Source organism: Spermophilus citellus (assembly GCF_964194105.1).
Source record: "Spermophilus citellus genome assembly, chromosome: 18".
Classification (NCBI taxonomy): domain Eukaryota; kingdom Metazoa; phylum Chordata; class Mammalia; order Rodentia; family Sciuridae; genus Spermophilus; species Spermophilus citellus.
Window position 1 is genome coordinate 65689908 of NC_138200.1, and position 24413 is coordinate 65714320.

Sequence of the window (24413 nt, forward strand, 5' to 3'; positions counted from 1 at the left end):
TTGCGGGTCGTGATGATTAAGCCCTCCGCAGCAGGCCAGCAGCGCACAGTGCCAAGGGCCACACCAGGCCAGGCAGGGGTCGGGCGCGGCCAGGAGTTCTGCTGGGTCAGGTGCCTCCTGCTGCTCTGTGCAAATGGCCCCCGCCTAGTGCCTCCAAGCACACACGGAGGTCCCTGGAAGCCCAGCAGCCTGCTGTCCAGCCGGGGTCTCACGGGGACACTCTGGGAGTGGGCAGGGCCACGCTCCCTCCAGAGGCCCCGGGCCTTGGCTCTTGGCCCTTCCTTGGCTCTTGGCCCCTCGCTCTGCCCTCGAGCCACAGTGTCACGTCTTCGGGGACTTGTGCTCGCCCAGCCTCCCTCTCCTCTGGTCACGCCATCAGGGCCCTCTGACCCTGGCCTCCTGCCCTCTGACCCTGGCCTCCTGCTCCCTCCTGTGCATCGGCCCCACCTGTGGACCCCCACGCCCTCCCCCCTTCCTGGTCTTTGACTTAATCCCTCTGTGACGTCCCAGGAGTGGGGCATCAGGACGCGGGCGTCCTATGAGGGTCTGCTCTTCTGTCTGCCGTTAGGACAAGGAGATCAATGATAATCCTAAGGTGCATGTCCCCAGGTCTCTGCGGGTGACAGAACTGTGGGACCGGCGGAGGGAGTCAGGTGCGGAGTCAGCTGGGGGAGCCTGGTGAGGAAGCCACGCTGGCGCCCAGGCTGGGGGAGCTAGAGGACGAGCTGGGCAGACTCTGGGGAGCCCTGGGGGTGCCGCCTGTGCAAAGGCCCTGCGGGTGCTGCCGCAGGAGAAGCCAGAGCAGAGCCGGCAGGATGGAGAGAGGCAGGCGCTGCTGGTGGAGAGCCCAGCTCCCGGGCTGCCCTAGAGAGGCTGCTCAGGGAAGGAGGCTCCCGTCCACTCCCAGGCCGTCCTCCAGTGAGTACCCACGGCTCACTCGACCCCGAGGGGCACACTGCCACTCCCGGGTCATGAACAAGAGGCGCCATGTGGCGTCCTCCGCCCAAAGGGAGGGAGTTGGCTCTGGGCAGGAAGGAGGCCACCCACAGGCAGGGACAGGAAGTGGGCCAAGAATGTGACAGCCAGCGTGTATGTGGACAGGACAGGGAAGGGGGTGGGGGAGAGGGTGAGCAGAGCCCCCACGGCCCCGAGGGGCAGGTCCAGCTCCACGCCCGACTCACAGATGGGAGACTGAGGCCCAGGGGCGGACAGCCCCCCTGCCTCTGCTGAGCCTCTGACTTCCCAAGGGGCAGCCTCGGGAGCAGCAGGGGGCGGAGACCCCCAGCCCGGAGCAGAGAGCAGGAGTGGGTGCAGGGGACGGGGGTCATCTCGGGACAAATGAAAGGGTCATCTGGAACCCAGGCTAAGGTGACGGGCCAAGAGCAGCGGGAGGCCGCGAGTGTCTGGGGCACGGAGCTGAAGGGACACTCCTCCCGGGCTTGCTCCAGGGCCTCGCGTGGCCCTGATGGGGGGGCACCTTGACCAGGCGCTGTGGGGACCAGTGTCCCGGGCAGGGTCTGGGCCCCTCTGGGCGTGGGGCCATGGGTAGTTCCTCTCGAGGCAGGACGGGAACGCGGGTCCTGCCGCTCCGCCCCTGTCAGATGGGGGCCAAAGCCAGCGCCTCGAGGGTGCAGGAAGCACGCTGCGCCTGCGGGGCCCTGGGTGGGCACGTGTGACGTCTGCGGGGCCCTGGGTGGGCACGTGTGACATCTGCGGGGCCCTGGGTGGGCACGTGTGACGCCTGCGGGGCCCTGGGTGGGCACGTGTGACCTCTGCGGGGCCCTGGGTGGGCACGTGTGACCTCTGCGGGGCCCTGGGTGGGCACGTGTGACGTCTGCGGGGCCCTTGGGACACTCGTGCGCTTGGCGTGTGCAGCTCCTGGGAACCTCGCGGAGCTCAGAGAGGCCGGGGGAGTGGCAGGAGCCTCCTCCCCCACAGAGAGGGAGCCGGGCAGCTGTGAGCAGGGCCAGGCAGAGCTGGCCAGCCCCACCACAGCAGGGTGGACAGTTCCCCGGCCCAGCTCAGGACCTGGAGGGCGGGCTGAGCCCTCAGCCCTCCACCGCAGCCAGCCGCCAGGAAGTCCTTGGGGGAGAGAGCGGCAGGGCCACTCCTGCCACGTCTCCGGCAACCCCGGGGCCCCCTCCTCCTGCGCTGTGGCCGTCCGTCCGAGCTGCCCGGGCTGCAGCTGCCCCTGTTGGTTGCATTCTGGGGTCAGAGGCTATAGGGCAAGCTAAAAATCACCTGGCAGGCCGGCCACCCTTGAGGAGGGGACATGATCCCAGGGACCCCGCTGCGTGCATGCGGCTGAGAGGACGGGAGAGGAGTTCCCACTGCTGCGCTGGCCCCACCCAGCAGGGAGCCTCCTCCCGGCCTGTGCAAGGTCGCTGGCCCCGGAGGAAACGCCTGTGACCAGCGGGATGGGCAGCTGCCGAGGGACGGTCGCCTGGGCTCTGTGCTTCCTGCTCCTGCTCGCAGGGGGCTCGGCGGGGGAGCTCTGGAAGCGGGCGCTGCCCGGGAGGCTGGCCGAGAAGCCCCACGTAAGTGCCGGGAGGGCGCGCAGCCCCGCGGGGCAGCCGGGCCAGGCGACCCAGGCCTGCCATCTCCCCCGGGGCTCCCCAAACTGGGTCCCAGTGTGTCGGTGTGTCGCTCCCAGGAGGCAGGCGGGACTGGAACCCTCAGAGGCCCCCGCTGGGGAGGAAGGGACAGGGACCCTGCAGCTGGGCAGCAGAGCCCAGCCTGGCACTGGCTGGCCTCCAGAGCTGCCTTCTGCAGAGCAGACCTGGTCAGGGGTGGAGGACTTAACCTGAGCTGCCTCCACCACCACTGACCCTCGGTGGGGCTCCGCTGTGAATCCAGGTGGCCCTCTGTCCACTCAGTGGACACTGAGCAGAAACCACCCTGAGGAAGGGGTAGGGTGGGGTCCTGTAGGTGAGATGGAAGTGACCACAGCCCTGAGGGGCAGATGATGGCAGCTCTGAGGAAGGGCTGGGGATAGCCAGCGGGAGAAGCCAGGTGGCTGGATTCGAGGGCGGCCTCTGCTTCTCCCCAGCTGTGTGACTTTAGGCAAGCTGCTTGAACTCTCTGAGCTCCAACAATCTCATCTGCAAAAGAAAGCGTTGCACTCCTCTCAGCTCACAGGTGTCAACAGCACCGTTTTACCAGGTGCTGGCCTGGGCTGTGGGGACGTGGACATTGAGTCTCCGCTGGGGAATTCACAGGACAAGGGGGACAGTAGAAAATAAAAGAGAGAAAACAAAAACCTACTGTGTGTCCAGCTTCCAAGGGCTCAGGAGAGAGGCAGGGCAGGGAGGGACCAGCAGGGAGCCTGGGGGCAGGGGTGACAGAGGTGACCCAGGGGCTCAGATCCTCCGCAGGACATCTGGAGGAAGAGGGTCAAGAGCCGAGCCCTGGTACTCTCATGCCCTCAGCAGGATGCCAGCCGGCAGCGGAGGCTCCTGAGCAGGGTGGCAGGTGCCCCCCTCGGGGCAGAACGCAGGTCCTCGGACCAGCTCCTGCTCCATTCAATGTACCCACCTCGTGTCCCGCCAGCCGCCACCACTGGGTCAGCACTGGGTCACTTGGGGGCCAACTTGTGAGCAAATGCACGTGGACAGGAGAACACCCGTGGGCATGTCCAGGAGAGTCGGGGAGGGTGCCAGGGGTGGGGACGTTTGGCCTGGGGCTTTGAGGGGTGAGTAGACGTTCCCCGGAGGGGCAGGGTCTGTGCCTGCCAGGGATCCTATGAAGCCTAGTCCGGACTCCAGGACCTGCACTCTCGGGGCGGGGGCCCTGGCTGGCGTGGGCAGGAGCCGTGGGAGGGAGGGAGGTGACGGCAGGTGTTGAGGTGGTGAGGTTCCCAAGGCCTTCCTGGAGGAGGCCGAGGCTGAGAATCAGGAGGCGAAGGACATTTCTGGAGGTTGGGAAGGGACCTGGGGCCAGCCCTGGCCAGGCGGGGAGGCCCTGCGCAGGCTCCACCCCCTGAGCCCTCCGCTGGCGTGGCGGGTCAGTGTTACCCTCACAGGTGTCCTGTGCCACCCACCACGGGTCAGGGGCCGCCCCGAGTCTGTCCCTGGATCTGCAGACGTTGGTCCCTGCCCAGAGCGTGGACACAGGCCTCAGAGAGAGCCCCGGGGAAGGACAGGCTGCTCAGAGGACAGGAGGCCGGGCAGCTCACCAGGCCCAGAAGTCGCCACAAGTCACCTCAAGTGAGCTGTGCACCGCAGGCTACTCACTGCCCCTCTCTGGGCCTCAGAGAGGTGAAGGTGGAGGACTAGATGACGCCTAGGGCCCTCTCAGCTCTGACTAATTCCTACTCAAGTGTCCCCAGGGAACTGGGAGGTGTCGGGAGGCAGCCCCAAAGGCCCAAAGGCAAGGCCTTCCTGTGTGGCTCCGCCCCACCCTCAGCCCTGGCCCTGGACCCTGGAGGGCAGTGGCTGGGCTGGGCAGGGAGAGGTCAGTCGTCCAGTCTGTGCTGCAGCCTCCCTGCCCACCTGGGAGCCAACTTTACCTAATATGGCCGCCGAAACAAACGGGCTAAGAGGAGCCACCAGGGGCTCCGGGGCTCCTCACCCCCAGAGTCTCCTCACCCCCAGAGTCTCCTCACCCCCAGGGTCTCCTCACCCCCAGGGTCTCCTCACCCCCAGGGTCTCCTCACCCCCAGGGTCTCCTCACCCCCAGGGTCTTCTCACCCCCAGAGTCTCCTCACCCCTCAGAGTCTCCTCACCCCCCAGAGTCTCCTCACCCCCCAGAGTCTCCTCACCCCCCAGAGTCTCCTCACCCCTCAGAGTCTCCTCACCCCCAGAGTCTCCTCACCCCCAGAGGCTCCTCACCCCCAGAGGCTCCTCACCCCCAGAGTCTCCTCACCCCCAGAGTCTCCTCACCCCCAGAGTCTCCTCACCCCCCAGAGTCTCCTCACCCCCAGAGTCTCCTCACCCCCCAGAGTCTCCTCACCCCCAGAGTCTCCTCACCCCCAGAGGCTCCTCACCCCCAGAGGCTCCTCACCCCCCCCCCCCGTCTCCTCACCCCCAGGGTCTCCTCACCCCCAGAGTCTCCTCACCCCCAGAGGCTCCTCACCCCCAGAGTCTCCTCACCCCCCATAGTCTCCTCACCCCCAGAGTCTCCTCACCCCCAGAGTCTCCTCACCCCCCAGAGTCTCCTCACCCCCAGAGGCTCCTCACCCCCAGAGTCTCCTCACCCCCAGAGTCTCCTCACCCCCAGAGGCTCCTCACCCCCCAGAGTCTCCTCACCCCCAGAGTCTCCTCACCCCCCAGAGTCTCCTCACCCCCAGAGGCTCCTCACCCCCCAGAGTCTCCTCACCCCCCATAGTCTCCTCACCCCCAGAGTCTCCTCACCCCCAGAGTCTCCTCACCCCCCAGAGTCTCCTCACCCCCAGAGGCTCCTCACCCCCAGAGTCTCCTCACCCCCAGAGTCTCCTCACCCCCAGGGTCTCCTCACCCCCAGGGTCTCCTCACCCCTCAGAGTCTCCTCACCTCCAGGGGCTCCTCACCCCCAGAGTCTCCTCACCCCCAGGGTCTCCTCATCCCCAGGGTCTCCTCACCCCCCAGAGTCTCCTCACCCCCCAGAGTCTCCTCACCCCCAGAGTCTCCTCACCCCCCATAGTCTCCTCACCCCCAGAGTCTCCTCACCCCCAGAGTCTCCTCACCCCCCAGAGTCTCCTCACCCCCAGAGGCTCCTCACCCCCAGAGTCTCCTCACCCCCAGGGTCTCCTCACCCCCAGGGTCTCCTCACCCCTCAGAGTCTCCTCACCTCCAGGGGCTCCTCACCCCCAGAGTCTCCTCACCCCCAGGGTCTCCTCATCCCCAGGGTCTCCTCACCCCCAGGGTCTCCTCACCCCCAGGGTCTCCTCACCCCCAGAGGCTCCTCACCCCCAGAGTCTCCTCACCCCCCAGAGTCTCCTCACCCCCAGAGTCTCCTCACCCCCCAGAGTCTCCTCACCCCCAGAGTCTCCTCACCCCCAGAGTCTCCTCACCCCTCAGAGTCTCCTCACCCCCAGAGTCTCCTCACCCCCAGAGTCTCCTCACCCCCAGGGTCTCCTCACCCCCAGAGGCTCCTCACCCCCAGAGTCTCCTCACACCCCAGAGTCTCCTCACCCCCAGAGGCTCCTCACCCCCAGGGTCTCCTCACCCCCAGGGTCTCCTCACCCCCAGAGGCTCCTCACCCCCAGAGTCTCCTCACCCCCCAGAGTCTCCTCACCCCCAGAGTCTCCTCACCCCCCAGAGTCTCCTCACCCCCAGAGTCTCCTCACCCCCAGGGTCTCCTCACCCCCAGAGGCTCCTCACCCCCAGAGGCTCCTCACCCCCCAGAGGCTCCTCACCCCCAGGGTCTCCTCACCCCCCAGGGTCTCCTCACCCCCAGGGTCTCCTCACCCCCAGGGTCTCCTCACCCCCCAGGGTCTCCTCACCCCCCAGAGTCTCCTCACCCCCCAGAGTCTCCTCACCCCCAGGGTCTCCTCACCCCCAGGGTCTCCTCACCCCCAGAGTCTCCTCACCCCCAGAGTCTCCTCACCCCCAGAGTCTCCTCACCCCCCAGAGTCTCCTCACCCCTCAGAGTCTCCTCACCCCCAGAGTCTCCTCACCCCCAGAGTCTCCTCACCCCCAGAGTCTCCTCACCCCCAGAGTCTCCTCACTCCCCAGAGTCTCCTCACCCCCCAGAGTCTCCTCACCCCTCAGAGTCTCCTCACCCCCAGGGTCTCCTCACCCCCAGGGTCTCCTCACCCCCAGAGTCTCCTCACCCCCAGAGTCTCCTCACCCCCAGAGTCTTCTCACTCCCCAGAGTCTCCTCACCCCCAGAGGCTCCTCACCCCCCAGAGGCTCCTCATCCCCAGAGTCTCCTCACTCCCCAGAGTCTCCTCACCCCCAGAGTCTCCTCACCCCCAGAGTCTTCTCACTCCCCAGAGTCTCCTCACCCCCAGAGGCTCCTCACCCCCCAGAGTCTCCTCACCCCCAGAGTCTCCTCACCCCCAGAGTCTCCTCACTCCCCAGAGGCTCCTCACCCCCAGAGGCTCCTCACCCCCAGAGGCTCCTCACCCCCAGAGGCTCCTCACCCCCAGAGTCTCCTCACCCCCAGAGTCTCCTCACCCCCCAGAGTCTCCTCATCCCCAGAGTCTCCTCACCCCCAGGGTCTCCTCACCCCCAGAGTCTCCTCACTCCCCAGAGTCTCCTCAACCCCAGAGGCTCCTCACCTCCAGAGGCTCCTCACCCCCAGAGGCTCCTCACCCCCAGAGTCTCCTCACCCCCCAGAGTCTCCTCACCCCCAGAGTCTCCTCACCCCCCAGAGTCTCCTCACCCCCAGAGTCTCCTCACCCCCAGAGTCTCCTCACCCCCAGAGTCTCCTCACCCCCCAGAGTCTCCTCACCCCCAGAGTCTCCTCACCCCCAGAGTCTCCTCACCCCCCAGAGTCTCCTCACCCCCAGAGGCTCCTCACCCCCAGAGTCTCCTCACCCCCAGGGTCTCCTCACCCCCAGGGTCTCCTCACCCCTCAGAGTCTCCTCACCCCCAGGGGCTCCTCACCCCCAGAGTCTCCTCACCCCCAGGGTCTCCTCACCCCCAGGGTCTCCTCACCCCCAGGGTCTCCTCACCCCCAGGGTCTCCTCACCCCCCAGAGTCTCCTCACCCCCAGAGGCTCCTCACCCCCAGAGTCTCCTCACCCCCAGAGTCTCCTCACCCCCAGAGGCTCCTCACCCCCCAGAGTCTCCTCACCCCCAGAGTCTCCTCACCCCCCAGAGTCTCCTCACCCCCAGAGGCTCCTCACCCCCCAGAGTCTCCTCACCCCCCATAGTCTCCTCACCCCCAGAGTCTCCTCACCCCCAGAGTCTCCTCACCCCCCAGAGTCTCCTCACCCCCAGAGGCTCCTCACCCCCAGAGTCTCCTCACCCCCAGAGTCTCCTCACCCCCAGGGTCTCCTCACCCCCAGGGTCTCCTCACCCCTCAGAGTCTCCTCACCTCCAGGGGCTCCTCACCCCCAGAGTCTCCTCACCCCCAGGGTCTCCTCATCCCCAGGGTCTCCTCACCCCCCAGAGTCTCCTCACCCCCCAGAGTCTCCTCACCCCCAGAGTCTCCTCACCCCCCATAGTCTCCTCACCCCCAGAGTCTCCTCACCCCCAGAGTCTCCTCACCCCCCAGAGTCTCCTCACCCCTCAGAGTCTCCTCACCCCCAGGGTCTCCTCACCCCCAGGGTCTCCTCACCCCCAGAGTCTCCTCACCCCCAGAGTCTCCTCACCCCCAGAGTCTTCTCACTCCCCAGAGTCTCCTCACCCCCAGAGGCTCCTCACCCCCCAGAGGCTCCTCATCCCCAGAGTCTCCTCACTCCCCAGAGTCTCCTCACCCCCAGAGTCTCCTCACCCCCAGAGTCTTCTCACTCCCCAGAGTCTCCTCACCCCCAGAGGCTCCTCACCCCCCAGAGTCTCCTCACCCCCAGAGTCTCCTCACCCCCAGAGTCTCCTCACTCCCCAGAGGCTCCTCACCCCCAGAGGCTCCTCACCCCCAGAGGCTCCTCACCCCCAGAGGCTCCTCACCCCCAGAGTCTCCTCACCCCCAGAGTCTCCTCACCCCCCAGAGTCTCCTCATCCCCAGAGTCTCCTCACCCCCAGGGTCTCCTCACCCCCAGAGTCTCCTCACTCCCCAGAGTCTCCTCAACCCCAGAGGCTCCTCACCTCCAGAGGCTCCTCACCCCCAGAGGCTCCTCACCCCCAGAGTCTCCTCACCCCCCAGAGTCTCCTCACCCCCAGAGTCTCCTCACCCCCCAGAGTCTCCTCACCCCCAGAGTCTCCTCACCCCCAGAGTCTCCTCACCCCCAGAGTCTCCTCACCCCCCATAGTCTCCTCACCCCCAGAGTCTCCTCACCCCCAGAGTCTCCTCACCCCCCAGAGTCTCCTCACCCCCAGAGGCTCCTCACCCCCAGAGTCTCCTCACCCCCAGGGTCTCCTCACCCCCAGGGTCTCCTCACCCCTCAGAGTCTCCTCACCCCCAGGGGCTCCTCACCCCCAGAGTCTCCTCACCCCCAGGGTCTCCTCACCCCCAGGGTCTCCTCACCCCCAGGGTCTCCTCACCCCCAGGGTCTCCTCACCCCCAGAGGCTCCTCACCCCCAGAGGCTCCTCACCCCCAGAGGCTCCTCACCCCCAGAGTCTCCTCACCCCCCAGAGTCTCCTCACCCCCAGAGTCTCCTCACCCCCAGAGTCTCCTCACCCCCAGAGTCTCCTCACCCCTCAGAGTCTCCTCACCCCCAGAGTCTCCTCACCCCCAGGGTCTCCTCACCCCCAGGGTCTCCTCACCCCCAGAGGCTCCTCACTCCCAGGGTCTCCTCACCCCCAGGGTCTCCTCACCCCCAGAGGCTCCTCACCCCCAGGGTCTCCTCACCCCCCAGAGTCTCCTCACCCCCAGAGTCTCCTCACCCCCCAGAGTCTCCTCACCCCCAGAGTCTCCTCACCCCCAGAGTCTCCTCACCCCCAGGGTCTCCTCACCCCCAGAGTCTCCTCACCCCCAGAGTCTCCTCACCCCCCAGAGTCTCCTCACCCCCAGAGGCTCCTCACCCCCAGGGTCTCCTCACCCCCAGGGTCTCCTCACCCCTCAGAGTCTCCTCACCTCCAGGGTCTCCTCACCCCCAGAGGCTCCTCACCCCCAGGGTCTCCTCACCCCCAGGGTCTCCTCACCCCCCAGAGTCTCCTCACCCCCAGGGTCTCCTCACCCCCAGGGTCTCCTCACCCCCAGGGTCTTCTCACCCCTCAGAGTCTCCTCACCCCCAGAGTCTCCTCACCCCTCAGAGTCTCCTCACCCCCAGAGTCTCCTCACCCCCAGAGTCTCCTCACTCCCCAGAGTCTCCTCACCCCCAGAGTCTCCTCACCCCTCAGAGTCTCCTCACCCCCAGAGTCTCCTCACCCCCAGGGTCTCCTCACCCCCAGGGTCTCCTCACCCCCAGAGTCTCCTCACCCCCAGAGTCTCCTCACCCCCAGAGTCTTCTCACTCCCCAGAGTCTCCTCACCCCCAGAGGCTCCTCACCCCCCAGAGTCTCCTCATCCCCAGAGTCTCCTCATCCCCAGGGTCTCCTCACCCCCAGAGTCTCCTCACTCCCCAGAGTCTCCTCACCCCCAGAGTCTCCTCACCCCCAGAGGCTTCTCACCCCCAGAGGCTCCTCACCCCCAGAGTCTCCTCACCCCCAGAGGCTCCTCACCCCCCAGAGTCTCCTCATCCCCAGAGTCTCCTCATCCCCAGGGTCTCCTCACCCCCAGAGTCTCCTCACTCCCCAGAGTCTCCTCAACCCCGGGGGCTCCTCAACCCGGGGGGCTCCTCCAGTCCTCTGCCTCCTGCTCCCTGGTGGAGCCCCGTGGCCTGTGACCAGGGATAGGAGGCCATCTCTTCTCACTGCTCCTGGGGTGGCCCGAAGTCAGCCAGGCTGGGGGTGGCACACCTTGGCCATCGCCCTGGAGAGCTGGAGCGGGACCCGACCTGCACCAGGCGCTGTCACCACCCAGACTCCTGTCTCTGAGCCCCGTCCTTTGGCAAAATGACCTTTGTTTGGGGACCCATCTCTTGGTCGGGGGCTGTCGATCGCCTGAGTTCCATTTGCATCTCGCGGTCCAGGCACAGAATGGCCAGAGGGCAGCACACTGGCCTCACATCCCCCTGGGGTCCCCCAGGAGGCTCCCGGCCCACTGCCCTCCAGCTGCAGTGACTCCCCTGTCCCCTCTGGGCCTCAGCTTCCTCAGCTGCAGCCTGGGGCACAGCACGCAGGGCCTGGTGAGGACCAGGAGCTCTACGCCCAGCCCCGAGCCGCGCCCTCCTCGTGTGCGCTGACATCACATGGGGATGCCGTGAAGGTGCCCAGGGCCGCGGGAGGGGTGTGGGCATGCCACCTCGTTGTCCCAGGACCCTGTGCGGGCACGGGGGGCTCGGCAGCCCTGGGGGGCGCTGGTGGGTGCGTGCTAGAGTCTGCAGTCCTGCGAGATGCTGGTCTTTTGATGTCTCTCTGAGAGAGTCCCTTTGGCACTGCACCCAGTCCTGCTCCCAGACCAGCACCAAGGCCCCGGGTGCCGGGAAGTGCATTCACGCACGCGCTGAACTCTGGCCCTCTGTTCCAGGGAGAAACTTATTTTTAAATCTTTGACGTCCAAATTCCAGAGGAAGAACAAATACTGCTTAGAGGAAAATTGGCTTTCTTCCTCCACCAAGCAAGCCAGTCTGGGGTACATTTTTATTGGCCTGGAACATTCCAAAGGAGGGTAAAGTTGTTCAGGGAAGGAAGGGTGTGGGTGCTGAGGGTCCTGGTGAATGGGTGGCCTGCAGGCTGGTGCCTTTCCCCTGCATAGAAATGGCTCCGCACGTTTTCTTCTGATTATTACAATAGTGATGTTTACAGAAAGTTATAAATAAGTGCAGATGACCTCAGTTCTTCCTACCAGACGCAATGCGGGGTCCAGGGCTTTCCACGAAGCAGTCGCGCACATTTCTTAGTGGCGCTGCATTGAGACTCTCTTCACAGAGGCAAATCTGCAGGAGGTGAAGGAACCCTTTGAGGGGACTTTGCAGTGGCACTTGGTACGTCTGTGCCTACTGCAGCCCCTACCTCTCTACTTCCAGAGCATGCCAATCACCCTGGGAGACCCCGTCCCATAAAGGGTTGCTCCACCCCCTGCAGCCCTGGATTTGTGTCCCGGTGTCCCGCCTCAGTGGAGTCTGGTGGCCCTGGCTAGTTCACACTGTCTCCCACCTCTGTGTTTTCACACCGGGACACATGGTGAGTGTGCTCATGGGTGGGTCCGTGTCCTGCCCTCCCAGGTCTGTGATGTCCTGATGCAGGGCTGTGCCGTCCCTAGCTGTCCTCCTTTGGCTGGAGGCCAGCTTAGTTGAGTTTGGACTTTACGTCTTCGAATGGCCCCGCTGACTTGGGCTCCCTGCTGAGCTGGCGGAGCCCCGCCCTGGCACTTCCTTCACTGCTTCCTAAGGACGTGGGAGGCAGCTCTGTGAATCTAGAGGCCACCAACAGCGTCTGCCCAGGAGTGGGGAGATGCCATTGGTGGGAAGCCTTCGGGGATGGGGTTTCCTCCAAGTCAGAATGTAGAGCCCGAAGCCCTGGGTGGCTGGGCACCTGGACCTTGACTCACCGACAGTCCCTTAGCAGAAGTGGGGGTACAGCCCGCTCTGTGGCCTCTGTGGAGGGAGCTGGCAGTCGGAGGACCTGCCTCTTTTCTCAGGGGGACTTAATGTGCGTAATGTCCTTTTCAGCTGAGTGGCCGTGTAAGTGGGGGAGGGGGGCTGGCTGGGAGAGGTGAGCATTTTCCAGAATGTGTATGGGGGTGGGCAGCGGTTTTCTGACCATGCCCTGAGTTGGGGCTACTGCAGCGGAGGGCAGAGGCCTGGGGTGGGACAGATGCCCACATGGAGGGACGCACCTCCCAGGCCCAGACTCTGGGGGTCAGAAGGCTCTGACGGTTAGAAGCCTGCTCCCCCACTCCAGCAGCCTCAGCTCACCCCTGCCTCAGTTTCCCCATCAAAAGTGGACATAACACCCGCGGCCTCCAAGGGCTGCACCAGGCATGCAGGGTGGAGTCCAGGTTCTGAGCCTGACACCTCCGCATGGTGACTGTGCCCTTGAGTCAGTTTGTACCTGACACTCTCCTGGAAGAGGTCTGGCAAGCTGCCAGGAGCCATGCCCATGGTCACCGTCTGGTGCCAGCATGCACTGGGCCACACGTATGGGTGTTGGACACTTTTCTAGGAGCCTGGGACACAGGTGAAAATATGTCCAAGTCCCTGTCCCCAGCAGGGCATGTCACAGCAGAAGGAAGACAGTAGATGAGGGTGCAGTACACAGGCCGAGGGTGGCCAGGGGCTGGAAGCTGTGTGGGGCCAGAGTGGAGCGCAGAGGGACGGCCATGTGAGCAGAGGCCTGGGGGTGATGCCTGGTGGGGCCGGTGACCTGGACAGTGAGCAGTGGAGTATGGGGACAACCAGTGCAAAGGTCCAGAGGTGAGACTGGGCTCATGTGCTCTGGGGACCTCAAGGGGGTAGGCGGCTGGACAGGGTGAAAGGGCAGTGGTGGGAGACCCCAGAGAAGGGAGGGTTGGCGGCCCCCACCCTGCTGACCCCGCCTGCTGGGCCGGGAGGACTGGGCTGTTGACCCCTTCAGACGCTGGGGAGGGGCGAGCGTGGGGTGAGCTCTTTTAGGAAGGGTCATTCTCAGGCCCCAGGGCTCAGCCACTGTTCGGAGCCCTCCTGGGCGCCCCTGGAGCGCTCTCCAACATTAAGCCCTTAATCTGGCCCTGGGTGAAATCGCTTCTTTATCACCCAGGCCATCTGCTGGCTCAGCGGGCTGGTAAATAACGGGGAGAGCCAGCTGAGGGCTTATCTCTTTTGTTCTGTCCAAATTCTGAGAACCGGCATTTGAATTTCCCTCGGAGAACAGGGGACGTCTAAACGTGATCTCTGCACAGCCCCCTCCTCCGGGGCCACCCGGAGGGAGTCACGGGATGGGAGGCAGGGGAGGCGAGGAGCCTCCTCACCCCGGGCTCCGCTAATTCTGTAAATGAGGCCCCGCGCTGCCCTCCGAGGGGGCTGGGGCAGCCGTCGCCTTGGATCAGGATTAAAACTGGAGAGGCCCCAACACGGGTCCAATTTAGTTCATTCTGCAGCAAATGGCACGGAGAGCTAGTGTCGTGGGATTGTGCCCCTGCGTGCCTGGGTGCTTGGCGATGGCGCAGGAATGCGCGGGTCGCGGGAAGGGGTGCGGAGAGGGCGGGTGCGGAGAGGCTGCCCGGGTCACAGACACCCCGCAAGCCCCCCGTCCCCTCCCCTTCCTTTCCCTTCCCACCCAGCGCTCACTGCTGCTTTGCACAAATGGGTTCCTGGGGTGAAGCAGGACGCAGTCGCCCTCCCCGGCTGTCCCCGCCCACTTGCATGGGCCTGGGAGACTCGCTGCGAGGCCGGAAGCGCTGGCCTCTGCCGCCACCTACTGGGTTGTGCCTGGTCCCCTGGCGCGCGCCCCCTGCAGGCCGTCGGCAGCAGCGCACCGAGTGTGCTGGCTCCGCTCTGCAGGCGCAAAAGGGCGTTTGGTGACCTTTTGGCTCCTGCTGGAGGCCTGGACCAGAAACACCCACGACCTCAGCGAGTCCGGGCAGGGACGCCTTCAGGAGGGTATTTCAGCTGGGGCTGAGGAGTGATTTGGCCAACAGAACAACAGAGAAGCAGCAGAATCTTCCAGGCCGAGGCCGGGCTCCTGTCCTGGGGCAGAAACCTTTCTGTTGCTGTGCCGGTGGTCAGTCCTCAAAAGCTGCAGCGGGGAGTGCTGGTGACCACTCCCTGCAGGGAAACGGGCTTGCACAAAGTGAGGCAGCAGGGGAGTGGCAGAGCTGGGTTTGAGCCCAGCCCACCAGCGGCAGAGTCCAGGCAGGTGGCCCCTCTGCTGTGCTGCAGGAGACAGGTCAATTGAAGGAAGAGGACAGCAGGACAGGTGCTGACCAGTGACAGGGTCAGAGGCTTCAGTCTGGAGGTCCTGATTGAGCAGGACAGGAAGGAGCCATCCAGAGGGCAATGGGGCTGCTCCCGCGGGGCAAAGGCTGAGTGGGCTTGTGCTGGAGGGCGAGGAAGGGGGAGGGCGGGGTAAGGTGCACAGCCACTCAGGGGTGGTATGAGGAGGGCAGCACCGGCACTGAACTGGAAGGTCCAGCAAGGAGCTGAGATTTGGCCCTAAGGGTGCTGGGAGACCACAAGCCTCAGAGCACAAGAACATTGGTCCCGAGGTGCCCTCCAGAAAGCCCCTTTGAGGGCTGGGATTGTGACTAGACGGCAGGGCACTTGCCTGGCATGTATGAGGCCCTGGGTTTGATCCTCAGCACCTCATAAAAATAAATAAAATAAAGGTATTGTGTCCATCTACAACTAAAAAACAATTAAAAATAAAGCCCCTTTGAGCTGCAGTTTGGAGAATGCAAAGGGGGCAGACGTGGAGTCAGGGAGGCCAAGGTAGAAGCTGCTGTGGAGGCCATGGGGACTTGGGCCTCAGTGGCATTCATTCACAAACATTGATAGAACATGCCAAGCATGGCGCCCAGTTTCCTGTGTTGCCAGGACAAATGACCAAAACTAGGGTGGCCTAAACCAGCAGCATTGTGTCCTCTGAGTGTGGGGGGCCAGGAACTCAGTATCAGTCTCACTGTGTGGAGATGGCGTTTGGGCTGGTCATGCCCCCTCTCGAGGCTCCAGGGGAAGGTTCCTCCTTGCCTCCTCTAGCTTTTGGATGCTGCTGGCTCACAGTCTCACCACCCCAGTCTCCGCCTCCATCTTCGCGTGGCCTTCCGTGTCAGTGCGTGTGTGCACATGTGTGTGCTCTTCCTCTGCCCCCCTCTATAGGACACTTATAATTGGATAATCCAGGATCCCCTGAGATCCCGGACCAGACCCACAGAGCCTGCTTCATCGTATGAGGTTGCATTTTCAGACCCCAGGGACAAGGGGTGTCTTTGGGGCTTGCTCACCACCTGAAGAGGCAGTCACAGAAGACTCAGCACCTCCCCGTGGGGTTGCTCACCTTCTGAACAGGAAGCAGGTGTGCGCACACAGCTTCACAGAAGGTGGGGAGCGGGCCGTGGGGAGGGTGCGGGCCCTGATCCTGTCTGGGAGCTTTGGGGCAAAGGAGAGTGGAGTTGAGTCCTAGACACGGTTCCTTGCAGAGCTGGAGGAGAGGCCCCGGAGCCGCGGGCAAGGCCTGGAGGGCTGGGGGCACTCTGCAAAGGAAGCTTGCAGTAGTGTGCGTGCTGGGTGCATGCTGGGTGCGTGCTGGGTGCGTGCTGGGTGCGTGCTGGGTGCTCAGGGCTTGGACGGTGTGTCCTGGCTGAGCTGAGACCTCCTTCCTCCTGATGCTCAGCCTTATTGTCCTGGGCTCCTCCTGGTGCGTCCCATGCCCCTCAGTTCAGCACGCGTTGCCCACACCAGGTCCCCTGGAGGTGGGTCAGGTGGCATACAGGAGGAGAGGCTCCCCTTTGTTGACCACCACTGTGCAGGTAGCACGGCTTCAGGGCCCCAAGGGGAGCCCTGGGGGTCTGGAGGAGGGAGGGTCGCATCTGGGGATTCAGCGTGCTGTCCTTAGTAACGTCTCCATTAGACACAGGTCACATGCTCCACAATCCACCCACTTAAATGTGCAGTTTGTGCCTTTGGCACATTCACCGCTGTGCAACCAATGCTAAAATCAGTATTAGATCATTTTCATTGTCCCCAAAATAAACCTGCACCCATAGGTAGGTCCCTAACGTGAAACCTGCACCCTTAATTCACTGCCAGTCCTGCCCCCGGAGGCCATCCTTCTGTTTTCTGTATCTACGGATTTGCCTGCTCTGTGTGCATGGAGGGGGACCCCAGAGTATGTGGCCCTGTGTGTCCGCCTGCTGGGCATCGTCTCTAGGGTCCATCCAGGTGGTCCTGTGTGTCAGGCCTTCATTTATATTTGTGGCCAAATGAGGTTCCACTGTGTGGAGAGACCACATTGATCAGCCGGTGGACATTTGGGTTGTTTCCATCCGGGGCTGTAGGAGAAGTCTCGGGCCCTGCCTCTAGAGGGCTTGTTCCGTGTGCACTCCCACTAATAAAGTGTTAACTACATTTTATTTTTTAACCTTTTACTGAAGCAATATTGAAAAGTACAGAAATCTTAAGTGTCCAGATCCCACAAATTAAACCCCCTGTGTAATCCACGTGAGGTCAAGAGAGTAGAGCGGGCCGTGGGTCCCCAGGTGAACCAGCCAGCTCCCACAGGCAGGCACCAGAGACTCCCCACCCGGCACCGCTTTGCTTGTCTGTAAACTGCAGTGAATCACACTGTCCCTTGTGACCTGGCTTTCCCCCTTCCATGTGCTGTGTGTGAGATTTAGCCTATCTGTGCTGTGAGTCCATTCACTCATGTGTGAGCTGTAAATTCTCAAAGCTCTACATAAACATTGATTACAAGAAATCAATCAATCCATCTATCTACATACACACAGAGACGTGTGTATGTGTGTGCACACATGCATGGATATGCGGGTGCACACTCAGGAGATCCATCTCAGGTGGTAGGTCCCTAAAGTGAAAGACTCCAGCAAGCCACCAAGATTCACTTCTGCAGCTGTTGGTGGCCTTCGGTCACCTCAGTTTGGGGCGGTTACAGACAAGCATGGTCTGTTAACCCCAAGACCGACCCTCAGAGGCTGGGTCTGCGGGGATCAGTTTTCCACGCCAGGAAGCGCAGGCTCCGAGAGGTCCCAGGACACCGCGCAGCGCACAGCTCCAAGGCGCTGGCTTGGCGCCGCTGATCGCCCTCCCCTGTCCCGCAGGCCGAGGAGGCGGGCGCGCCCGGTGGCCCCCGGCAGCCCCGCGCTGACCGCTGCCCGCCGCCCCCACGGACACTGCCCCCTGGCGCCTGCCAGGCTGCGCGCTGCCAGGCGGACTCCGAGTGCCCGCGCCACCGGCGCTGCTGCTACAACGGCTGCGCCTACGCCTGCCTGGAGGCCGTGCCGCCCCCGCCAGGTAGGCCGGGCGCGGGAGGGGGCAGGTGGGCCCGGAGCCCCCCCCTGTGGGGGCCGCAGAGCACCTGCGGAGGACAGGACTGTCTGGGCGTCTCTTCTGCCCACCGCTCACTGCCCTCCCGTGCTCCCTGGGCACAAGTCCAGGGACTTACCGAGCACCTCCCGAGGGCGGAGCCCACAGCCCAGGAGGCCCATCCTGGGAGGAGGTGAGCGGGGATGAGAGTCCCCTAAACACCCAGACTGAGGCTTTCCCTAAAAATATCCCACCAGGTTCCCCCTCCCCAGGTCCCACATTCCTGGGACCCCACCAGCCCCCTTGGCTCCTGGATCTATGCCCGCGTGTCTGGAGGAGAGTGGGTGCTCAGCAGTGCAGTGGGGTGTCTGGGAGGCAGGGGCCTGGGAGGTTCAAATCCTTCAGATTCCAGTTGAGCAGGGCTGAATGCACCTGCCGCTCTCGCAGAGCCTGAACCTAGGGAAAGGGCCCCAGGGCCGGGGCACTGAGGAGATGCTGTTGAACCTGACTCCCTCTCATGGGAGGGACAGTGTGGGGTGCTCCTGGTCTAAGGAGTTCCAGATCCTTTTTGGGGAGAAGTCTGGGGTGTGCAGGGAGGAGAGCTGCCAGGGGCCCCGAGCCAGGTGGGCAGGCAGTAGCCTGGGTGGGGTGGGGAAAATGTGCCCTAAGTGGGTAGGATGGGTGGGAGGGGGACAGCTCTGCTCCAGGCAGGGCCTTTAGACAGGTTGGGCTTTTGGACTCTCCTTTCCTGGAACCACCAGGTTCCCAAGGGCAGTAATTACAGAAGGAGGCTTCGACAGGGGGCCCACCTCTCCCAAGGCCCAGGAGACTGCGGAAGGCGGAAGTGACCACACCTTGTGTTCTTTGGGGTGAGGTCACAGCGATGACAAGGGACTCAGCACATTTAATAACACTCATTATTATGCTCGGCTACTCTGAGTCTGCCTCTGAGCAGTGACAGGGCAGGCGCTCAGGGACCAGCTGGCTCCCACCCAGCCTTTATAAGAAAGGTGGCACAGCACCCCCTTCTGGTGGAAGAGCACATAAGGCACCCGCCCCCATTGGGGGTGTCCCTTTCTGTGGAATGCGCCCAGGCATAGGGATTAGCCTTGCTTCCTAGGCCAAGTGCTTTTGAGCAGTGCACAAAGGATACAATGGTGCCAGGCATCCCCAAGAGCCTCCCAGACATTTCATCTCATCTTAGACAGCTCCATGGGTCAGTTTCATTTGCAACTGAGGACACAGAAACTCAGAGAAACTGAGTAACTTGCTCAAGATTAAACAGCAGCATAGCTGCTGAGGAGAGGTGCACATGGCTCAGAGGGCAGGGACGTGGGGGTCCCTGCTCTGACACCTGGGCCCCTGTGCAGGGTCCCACCCAGAACTTCCTCCCTGATGCCCTCAGCCTCTCTTCCTCACCTTCAGCTCTTCGCCCAGAGACCGCTCTCTTGGGGGACTTTCCTCTGGGGACGAAGGTCCCTCCTCCAGCCGCCCCCTCCTCCCTGCTTGCTGGCTGTCACCCAATTCGAGGGTCAGCCCCCCTGGGCAGAGTCTGTCTGCTTCTCTTCCTGGGGTGTCCCCAGCACCTTAAGCAGTCTCTGGGTGCATGACAGCTACTCGGATACTCACCATTCATTCACGGCCAGCAGCAAGAGCCGCTCAGCGTGGGTGGGTCATAAAAACTCCGAGTAACAGCGCCAACAAGGTTGCCCAGCCGTGACGGTGTGACGCGGGAGCTGAGGGGGGAGCAGCCTGTCCTGGGCACTGCAGGTGTCAGCCCAGGGCTGGGTGTGCAGGGCCTCTGTGGTCATGAGAGGGAGGCTCCTACCCCAGAGGCTGCCGGGGGAGGCCCCTGACCCTGTCCTTTGTCAGTTTTAGACTGGCTGGTGCAGCCGAAACCGCGGTGGCTTGGTGGCAATGGCTGGCTCCTGGACGGCCCCGAGGAGGTGCTACAAGGTAGCTGCGGGCCCCGGGGGGCGGGGTGGGGGCACAGCCATGCTCCCCCTCCTGCGGTGCCAGCAGGAACCACAGCCCAGGCTGTCTGTCCCTGCAGGCCCTCAGCCAAATGCTCACCCTCCAGATCCCCCAGCCCAGCTCAGAGGTGCCAGCTGTCACTCAGCTGTCCCACAGCCCAGGACAGAAAGAGGGCCTGGACGCTCCCTAACAACGGGGCCTCCTTCCTGGGTGGAGAGGGCAAGGCAGAGGCTAGGGCTGCTTCCCAGACCCTGCATCTTTAGGGGTTTATTGCTGTGCGTGGTCTGTGGGGTGAGCATGTGTATGAGTGTGCGTGTTGTGTCGGGATGTGTGTGTGCGTGTGTGCTGGGAGTGAGTCTGTTTCAGGGTGAGCCCGTGAATGGGTGGGTGTGAGGCGTGTTGGGATGTGTAATGGGTCGGCCTCTGGGTGTGTGCACACCTGTGGTTCCAGGTGGGGTGACAGCTGCCGTGAGGGGGGCGCAGGTGCAGGTGTGGGGCGCCTCGCCGGACAGGGTGTGGTGTGTGCCCGGCTCTGCCTCTGAGGCACTGGCGTGTCCCCCACAGCAGAGGCATGCAGCACCACTGAGGATGGCGCAGAGCCACTGCAGTGTCCCTCAGGCTATGAGTGCCACATCCTGAGCCCTGGGGACGTGGCCGAGGGCATCCCCAACCGCGGGCAGTGTGTGAAGCAGCGGCGGCCAGCAGGTGAGTGGTGCCCTGGGACTGGCTCCTGCTCCCCAGAGCCCCCCACAGTGGAGACGGAACCCTGCCCCTGGGTGGCCTCGGGGTCTATTTCTTCTCCTGGCGGAGCCTGGGTCTCCTCATGTAGAATGGCACCACACGCAGGCCGGGACTCCTGCCCTGCTCGCATTAGCTGTGCGCACGGCCGGCTGGCTCCCCATCTCAAGCCTCCCTCTTCCTAAGACAGGGATCGCACACGCACCGAGGACCTGCTGTGTGCCAGGTGCTGTCCTCAGCTCTCATTCAAGCCTCATAACTACCCGCGAAGTAATCACTACAGCTGCCGCCGTCCCCAGGCCAGCCAGGGTGGAGGCCGCAGGTCCTGGGCCCTGCTCTTAACCCCACGGGCCCTGCCGCCCGTCTCGCTTGGTAGCCATCTGTGAAGCTCGAGGACAGGGCAAGCCTCTGCTGCCAAGGTCCACAAGGATGGGGTCACATGGGGTCATTGCCTCGCACTGAAAATGCCAGCACTGGTCCCTGGTGATCTTTATGGGCCCACGAAACAGGAGAAAATGTCTCCTATCATGTCCACGTGACTCACAGGGGAGCAGAGGGCACAGCGTGGACGGAGGATGGTCGCCACCTCCCATCCTCCCCACGTGCCCACGTGTTCTGGCTACAGCCGGGCGGTGCCGGGGGAGAGGCTGGGCTTGAGGATGGGCCACAGAGTCGACACTGCCCGCAGTAGCCGCTCTTTGCGGAGAGTGGCAGCGTCCCGTAGCCCCTGGTGTGTTTTCAGGGAATCATTCCCGGAGGTTCGCAGTGACCTGGAGGACAGGTGTGGCACCTTCTTGGTAGGAAGCTGAGGCTCAGGTGGGGTGGGGGAAGCAGGGCAGGAAGATCGATCCAGGACTGTCCTTCCCCATGGTAACCCCGGAGTCCCCTCAGACACACTCACAGTGCCACTTACTTGTGTGTGAGCGTGTTTTGCAATGGCATTGGGTGAATGGGACGTAGAAATTCCACGGTGGCTGGTCTGCTTGGACAGTGGGTCTGCTTGGACAGTGGCTCCCAGGCTTTGGGTCTCCGGATCCCTCACCAGGGGGTCGCACATCGCGCTCCTCCCCACAGCGGGGATGGGGGCTGGTGGGCAGGCGTCGCACAGAAACTGAAGCCCAGACGCTGAAGATGTTCCTGTGCTTGTCATTTAAACATGACGACAAGCCCATCACATATTAAACCCAAGTATCATTTTTCTTACAAATAACCATATTTTCCAAAACAAAAATATATACAGCGAGAAGAGGGCACTGGGCCACAGTTGGGCCACGCCCTTTAGTTCATGAATGGAGAGGGAGATCTTCCTGTGCGTCTGCTCAGCTGCTGCGGTGTCACTCTCCGTGGGACCCGGGAAAGCTCTGGTGCACCTGGAGGAAAAGGAGAAGGAGAGAAGGGGCTCGGGCTTCGGCCTCATGAGCTCTGGAAGCAAGTTTGATCTCATTTTTTTCCAGATGGGCGATTCCTGAGACACAGATTTTACAAAGAATATCCAGGTGAGAGAAGAGGCCATTCCCTCCTTGCAGAGGGCATGAAAAGGGTCAGCAAGCACTGACCAGCTGTAGAGGGAAAATAAAAGCCCAGGTCTGAACCGTAGGGGACAGACAGGAAGTAGGTTTGGAAACATGGATGCAGCCATGCTGTCCGGTGGTGGCCATGGCAGGCTGAGTGGCTCCTGGACGACCTGGCCTCGTGCTGAAGGTCAGAGCCCAGGGCTGGATGTGCCAGAACCCGGGACTGTCCCCGGTTGCTTATTTGGGGAATTGGAAAAGGTGGCCAGCTCCGTCCCTCCCCCGCCCATCTAGTATCTGTGCCATCAGCCATTCTTTATCCACCGCCACCACCCACCCGCCACCGCCCGCCACCGCCCACCGTCCCTTCTTCCACCCAGCCAACCTCGTCATCAGGAATGGACACGTTACCAAGCATTGCTTATCATTCTGGGCTGGAGGTTGTCACTTGTCACCGTGACACAGTTGCTGTCAGCAGGCAGCTACTATCAGGAGGAAATCCAGCCATTAACAGGGCCCAAGTGGCCACTTGAGGGCAGTGTGACGCAGGCTCCTGACCGCACGTACTGGATACCAGCAGGACACCTTAGACCGGGTTGTCAAGGAAGCCTCCCTCAGGAGGGGACAGGGAGCTTTTGTCTAAAGACCAAGAAACAGCAGGCAGCGGAAGGGCCTGTGTGACAGTCCTGGGTGACTGCCTGATGAGCAGGGCGGTGGGTGGCCAGCGATGAGGGGTGAGGCTGGCCCTTGCTGAGCCAGGGGAGGGGCTGCAGGCAGCTGGGCAGCCCCCCCGGGGACGGGGCTCAGGCCAGGTCACCAGGCACGGGGAGGTAGCTTGGCATCACCAGTACGGCGAGGCCAGCATTTCAACAGGATGGGACACTTCATTTTGCAGAGGGTGACTCGAAGAACGTGGCAGAACCCGGAAAGGGGCAGCCGAGGAGCTTCCAGTAGAACAGCACCTGGCAGGTGAGGGGGGTTGAAGGCCAGGAGCCAAGCAGCGGTCATCAGCACGCTGGCTGTGGGGCAGGCGGGCGGAGGGCTCCATCTGCTGGTGGAGTTTCAGATCCCTCTCAGGTTCCCAGGGATCCCGAGAGCTCCAGCCTTCCCTAGTGGGAGCATTTTATGGCACTGGGGACCCTAAGCCGAGACCAGCAGGGTGGTGACTCCCCTACCAGTCCTGGGCTGGCAATACCTGCAATGTCCCCTTGCTTGTCCTGCCTGCCCACGCCTGCCCAGCAGTACCATGGAGGGCCATTGTCCCACAAGTGCTAGTACTGGGCCCCAGTTCCGGGCTGTCTGCTGTGTGCCAGGCCCAGTGCTGGTGTGGCCAGTCAACAATCCCAGCAGAGCCCCTGCCCCCGGGCTCACGTCCTGGAAGGAGACTGGACAGGCTGTAGGTGGGGCCATTAGATAGATGGCGGGGTGGCTGGTGACATGGCGCAGAGGAGCCAGCAGGGCAGGGAGCTGCCTCCGTGGGGTCAGGGAAGCCCTGCCAAAGGTGACACTGGGCCAAGACTGAGGACGAGAAGGTGCTGCGTGGGGACAGCTGGCTGGGGAATCCCTCGGGGCGGGGGTCTGGGCTCCGAGGAACCCAAGGAGGCCGCTGGGCGGGAGGGAATGTTGTGTGGAGGCTGCCGAGAGGCGGCGGTGGGTGAGGTGAGGTGCTGCCCCCAGGTGCTGCCAGCCGGGAGCAGGCACAGGTGCCCCCGGAGGGCTGTGGGGTCGGCCACCAGAGGGTCTTCACCACGAACCTTGACCCCTCCCTGCCCCGGCCCTGGGAAAGCCTCAGCCCACGGGATGGACAGTCCACACGGGGCAGGAACTTCCAGGTGTCCTTGAAAGGAAAGCAGCAGGTTTTAGGTTCCAGAATATTCAGGGCTGAGTCCTCCAGGAAGGTCTGGAGCCTGGGGGACCCATCAGGGTGTCCACTGCCTGCTGGTGACAAGAACCCTTTCTGGAGTGTCTGACGCCAGCCATGCCTGCGACGTTTCACCAGGGAGTCGGGCCGAGGATCAGTTGAGGATGTTTGTGGAAGGAGGGGCTGGGGAGCCAGGGGCCTGGCCTCAAGTTCCGCTCCTTCGCCCTGTGACCTTAAGCTAGTGACCCCACCTGAGAAACGGGACCGATGTCGAGGTTGTGCTTGTACCTGAGTCAGAAGGTGCCCCCAAGGCTCCCCGGGAGTTAGAGTCACATCTGGCTGGAGGTGGGGTCTTTCTGGCTTGTGCTGGGCCAGGGAGGGAGGGACGGGGCAGGCTTGCCGCCCCTCCAGCCTCCACCGCGGCTCACAGTCCTCTCTGCTTCCTTCGCAGTCTCGGCCCAAGAACTTTCGCCTCTTCCCACCAAGCCTCGATGCAGGAAAGTGGTTTGACCCCCAGAGGCCACTGCAGAGCACGACCCCAGAGCTCCTGGCCCCCATCCCAGCTTGGCCCTGGCTGAAGCGGTGACTCAGTGGGAGCCCCTGGCCAGCTCTGGGTCCCTGCTCACCACCCTGGACACAGGTCCCTGCAGCGCCTCGTGATCTCTGCCTGGGAAGGCGTCTCCGCGGGTGTGAGGCCAGAAGCCCCTCCCCAGGACAGGGCTTTCCGCAGATTTCTTCCAGGTGTGACTCTGGCAGGCACATGCCCCTCCCAAGTGCTCTCCAAATAAATCCGCCTTGATAGAATG

General features: G+C 63.3%; 1 protein-coding gene across 2 annotated transcripts; it reads left to right on the forward strand.

Moving 5' to 3' along the window:
• Window positions 1-2257: 2257 nt before the first annotated feature.
• WFDC1 (WAP four-disulfide core domain 1) lies at window positions 2258-24413 on the forward strand. 2 transcript variants are annotated; one of them, XM_081273572.1, is made up of 7 exons: window positions 2258-2537; window positions 17319-17511; window positions 19396-19479; window positions 20062-20202; window positions 21690-21731; window positions 22642-22715; window positions 24059-24413. In XM_081273572.1, exons 1-6 carry the CDS (start codon window positions 2418-2420, stop codon window positions 22698-22700), a joined length of 639 nt encoding a protein of 212 aa, XP_081129698.1. In that variant the 5' UTR covers window positions 2258-2417; the 3' UTR covers window positions 22701-22715; window positions 24059-24413. The 2 variants fall into 2 exon arrangements, with proteins under 2 accessions (XP_081129698.1, XP_081129699.1); XM_081273573.1 differs by having other exon boundaries at window positions 19402-19479.

What these genes read in the sequence shown, in the direction of transcription:
- WFDC1 (XM_081273572.1), top strand. Translation starts at nt 2,418, where the DNA reads ATGGGCAGCTGCCGAGGGACGGTCGCCTGGGCTCTGTGCTTCCTGCTC. An exon ending in GGCCGTGCCGCCCCCGCCAG is followed by an intron (nt 17,512 to 19,395) that starts GTAGGCCGGGCG and finishes GTCCTTTGTCAG; the next exon opens with TTTTAGACTGGCTGGTGCAG. An exon ending in CCCCGAGGAGGTGCTACAAG is followed by an intron (nt 19,480 to 20,061) that starts GTAGCTGCGGGC and finishes TGTCCCCCACAG; the next exon opens with CAGAGGCATGCAGCACCACT.